The sequence below is a fragment of the Hipposideros armiger genome, unplaced genomic scaffold (genome assembly GCF_001890085.2).
Source record: "Hipposideros armiger isolate ML-2016 unplaced genomic scaffold, ASM189008v1 scaffold_729, whole genome shotgun sequence".
In the NCBI taxonomy this organism is placed as follows: Eukaryota; Metazoa; Chordata; class Mammalia; order Chiroptera; family Hipposideridae; genus Hipposideros; species Hipposideros armiger.
Window position 1 is genome coordinate 483,587 of NW_017732079.1, and position 4,601 is coordinate 488,187.

Consider the following 4,601-nt stretch of genomic DNA (forward strand, 5'->3'; position numbering starts at 1 on the left):
TCCCCCTCCACCTGGCAGGGCAGCACCAGCGGGCGCTCCCTCACGGCCACCACGTCCCCAGGCTCCCGCACGAAGGCCAGCTCAGAGCCTGTGGTACAGCCTGTGGGGACAGCCAGTGAGGCCTGGACCAGGCAGCCTCCTGGGGCCCACTGCCTCCCCTTCCAGCCTGGGCGAGGGGTGAGAAGGCAGCACTTCGTTTTGGGGGGACCTTGGGGCAGCAAGGGAGGAGCAAAGAGGGGAGCAAGGCTGGCAGTCTGAGGAGCAGGTCCTGGTGGTCACTGTCCAGCGGGGCTGGCGGCAAAGGCCAGGCCTGGCGGGCCACCATGATTGATGGTCTCTTTCAGCCGGGCCCTGGCAACGGGGAGGGGACGGGGCGGGCACAGTGGAGGTCAGGGGCCCAGGCATGGGCATTGTGCTCCCCGGGGGACAATGGGGTTGCCCCTCCTTCCCCGCCAGCCCATCTGCCTGTCTGCCCGCAGGGTCAGCTTCCCAGGACTCCTGGCTCTCCGTCTACCCCGCCTCCCTCCAGGACCCCGGCCCCTGAATAGGGAAGGAACCCTTTTACACACACACACTCATTCCCAGACACACACACACACACACCTATACTAAAAATCCTAAGCTCACAGACCACCCCGCCTTCTAGACACAGACAGATAGGTTTCATCCCAGACACAGGGGACACAAACTCAGGTCACACACCGATGTCCCTACAGGCTCAGAGTCACAAATACACAAACACAGGGCGACAGGCCCAGAAATGCCTGAGCAGAGCTGTGAACCCACGCGTGTGGCCCCCAGACCACGCACACTGTGTGATAACAGCCCGTGAGGCAGGGACCCGCCCAGCAGGTGGGGGTGGATGGGTGGGCAGAGGGGCCTCAGCTGGGCCAGACCCCGCAGGCCCAGGGCTCACCCAGCCTCTGCACCTCAGGGACGTCTGGGGAACAAACGTCTTGGTTTCTTCCTCTCCAAGACCCTCTTCCTGACAGCCCCCTCCCACTGCTCAGCACATGACCTCGGCTCCCCTTCCAGTGGGCGCCCCTGGGCACTGCAGCCAGCCGCGGCTCCCCAGAGGCTGTCCCTCCACGCAGCTCTTGTCTGCACACCACATGGCTGTCCCCTCCCTCCGTCCCACAGGGTTTCTGCACCGCTGCTCCTACACCTCTGTCTCTCCCCCGCTTTGCTCCCCCACTCTCGCACCCCTATGCCTTCCCCGATTCTTCCATCTACCTCTCCCACCTGGTCTCGCCCACACCCCGCGGCCCCAGCCCCTTACCCCAATCTCGGAGCAGCAGTGGCAGCAGCAACAGCAGCGCCAGCCCCATGTCCCCACGGGCCCAGCCCCCTCAGCCCGGGGCCACTTCCCAAGCAGCTCTGGTCTTCTGCCTTCAGCCTGGGGGCCCCTGGACTGTGGGCATTCCCCACCCCACCCTCGGGGGGCACAGTGTGGGGGCTCTGGCCTTGTTTTGGGGGATCCCGGGATCTGGGGGGCTGAGGTGTGGGGTCAAAGCTGGAGGCTGCTGCCCTCGGACGGTCCTCTCTGGAACTGGGTCTCTCTCTGCTTTCAGCCTGAGCCCCCTCCCCATCCCCAACCCCACTGTCTGTCCCCTCCTCCCAGGGCCGAGACCCAGACACCGAGACAATTGGGGTGGGGAAAGGGGCGGGGGCGGGGCCAATGAGAGCAGGGCAAAGTTGGGGGGTCAAGCCCGCCTCTTTCCCAGCCTCCAGAATCCTCTCCCAGCCCATTAGACCCACCCCTGACTCCCTCTCAAACTGAATGAATGAGAGTGAAGTTATAGGGAGTTGGGACATCTGCTCCCCTAAGCCCATCTCTGGGGATCCAGGTCCTGGACGGGAGGGGGGGTGGCTTAGAGTCTGATTTGGGGGTCTCGGAGAGGGGCGCAGAGCCCCACCCTCCTGGCAGGGTCGCTGTCCCAGGTGCTGAGCCAGGGCCCAGCGTTGGGGGTGGGGCGCATCCCATTAGTTTGGTCACGGCCCTGGCAGCCCCCTCACCATTCATAGTGTCACTTTCCAAAGCTGTTCTCTCTATTTTTGTCAGGACAATGGCTTGGGGCCAGCAGGGGCCGGGAGGCAGCCAGCCAGTGGGAGGTGGGGACCCAGCCTCCACCGCCCCATCCTACAGAGAAGAAACAGGCCCAGACCCCTCCCCTTACCCAGCTGACCGTCTAAAACATGCAAAAAGGGGGGCTCCTTTTGCCAAAAGAGCCTGGGACCCAGAAAGGCACTGACTTTGAGACTTGCTATTTCTGCAGAACCCCTTCCCCAAACGGCAGCCACCCCCCCCCCCAAAAAAAGCAGAGCTTCTGGAAACATGAGAGAGGAAGTATGGGGGGAGGCCTGTGAGAGAGGATAAGGAGAAAAAGCAACGGTGAGGAATCTGGTTGGGGCAGAACCCAAGGCCACAAGCACCCAGGCTTCTGACCCCAGAAGTCCAGCCAGCCTGACCCCCGGGCCCTGTCTCTCCTCAGCCCCCTTCCCCTCACTCTGTCCCCCAGCTCCTGTGTCTGGCTTTGCCCTGCCCTGCTCAGCACAAGCTCCATCTTCAGTCTTCACCCCAACAGGCTCAGTCGTCTCCTCCCAGCACCCCAGGCCTGGGTCACCCCTACAGGAGACGGCCTCGTGGGAAGAGAGCCTGTGGCTTCCTCTCTGGGACGTCCTCACCCAGCCCAGCACCGCTGTGGTTCCCAGCCCTCCCCAAGCAGTGGGTCCGAGCGCCTGGACAGGTCAGGAGAAGGCCCACAGGCCCTGCAGCCAGGGAGAGGGGCCCACGTCACTTAGGAGCTGTGTGTCCTTTGTAGGCAATTTCACCTCGCTGAGCCTGCTTCTCCTAGAAACCGGGTGGTGTGGGTGGGGGGTGGAGGTGTGATAGGAACAACGCCCCCCTCCCCCCACTGTGATGGTGACCAGGGGGCTTACATTAGGTAAGGGCTGAGGACCTACGGAGAAGATGGCGCCTGATCTGCAGCAGCTGCCTTGTCACCTCTGACCTCACACCCCAGCATGGCTCACAGGACATAAAATGATTCAGAAGACCTGGGTTCAAAACCCAGCTCTGTCCCTAAGCAGTCACCTTGTCTTGGGCTGGCATCCCTCACCCCTGCGACTTCCCACCTGGGAAGGAGGCAAGACCTGGCTTTCCAAAGACGTGTGAGGGTCCAGCGAAAGGAACGTCCTTCAGTCTCCTTTCTGTCCTCCTTTTTCAGAATGGTTTGGCCGACATGTCATTTATATACCATAAGTTCACCTGTTTAAGCTGCACAATTCAGTGGCNCGCACGGGGAGGGGGGCATGGCCGGATATTATTCTCACACTGGGAGTACAGCTGCGACAGCAGAGGGAAATCAGACCTTTGTTTGCCCTTATCCTGTCACCTTCATCTTTGTTGTGCTGTTTTGTATTTGTGAGACTGTAACATATCTTAAGCCCTTTTGTAAATGTCCTTCACTGAGAACTTCTCGTGCCAAATTTTGTGTCTCTAAAATTAAAGTTTCTCCAGGAATCTTATAAGGTCTTACACATCTTTAACTATTTCTCAAGGCCTAGAGTATTTCTTTCATCCATCCATCCATCCATCCATCCATCCCCAACCATACAGTGGGGGCCCATTTCGCGCCAGGCCCCCCTCTGTTTGCCTCTGACAAGCTCTAGTTCAGCCACAGGCTTGTCCTGAAATGTCCTGGCCTTGACCAAGGAAGCCGCGTTCCACCTGGTCAGACTGTTGTGCTGGGCAGAGCCTGGACCATATGGCACTTTGTCCCCAGCTGGCTGAACCCCTGCCTGTGCTGTGAGCCCACACACATTCTCACTTAATCCTCCCTTGCAGCCTGTGGGGCAAGTGTTGCAACTTCTCCAAGTTCACAGATGAGAAAAGCACGTGTCAGAGGGGTTGAGTCACTTGTCCAGTGTCAGCAGGACTGGCAGAAGCGGGACTCAGACCTGGATCCCGGCAGCACTGGCCAGCTGACAGCACACCCCTCCTGCCACTGTGAGCACCTCGAGTCGGGGCAGTTCTGTCTCCCCGGGGCCTCCCCAGGGTGAGGCCAGCCCCAGGGGGGTGCTTTAGGAGTGAATGGCTTGCATCCTTGGTCCCAGCTCCCGTCCCTGGGGAAGGGTCTACACGGACTCCAGCTCCTTTCCGCGAGCCCTCTATTACTGGTGGGCTCCTTGCTCTGCTCCCAGCACAGCCTGCTTCTCCTCCTGACCTGCCGGAAACGCTCTGGCCATTCATTTCCTTGCCTCTGTGGGCAGCGGGACGGAGGGCCATGCCGCCCGCTAGCCCGGCCTCTGGCCAGGAGCTCCGCATCCTGGAAGCAGGCACCCTGCCCTGCCCTCCTGCCCCAGGGGGTTGATGGGAACCGGAAGTGGGAGGCCAGAGGCACCCACTCGTGCTCCCCAGTCTCAGGGAGGAGCCCCCAATCTCCACTCTTTGCTTTCCGTTTCTAAGTCGGTACCAGGTCAGAGACGCGACAGCTCCCTCCCTTCCCCCTTTCGGGCTTCAATTTAAAAATCGTACATCCTTTGGAGAAATTGTGTCCGAAATGTTTTGCAAGTCTACGCGGAGGCACCCTGAGGCTGTC

General features: G+C 60.7%; 1 protein-coding gene across 1 annotated transcript in view; it reads right to left on the reverse strand.

The window, feature by feature from the left end:
- LOC109373493 (immunoglobulin superfamily DCC subclass member 3) overlaps positions 1-4,316 on the reverse strand; it is a 12,143-nt gene extending 7,827 nt beyond the window's left edge. Inside the window, exon 1 of the mRNA XM_019627307.1 lies at positions 4,227-4,316. Within this exon, the coding sequence (XP_019482852.1) occupies positions 4,227-4,248 (22 nt within the window). The 5' untranslated portion in view covers positions 4,249-4,316. The remainder of the gene's footprint in view (positions 1-4,226) is intronic.
- Positions 4,317-4,601: the final 285 nt, after the last annotated feature.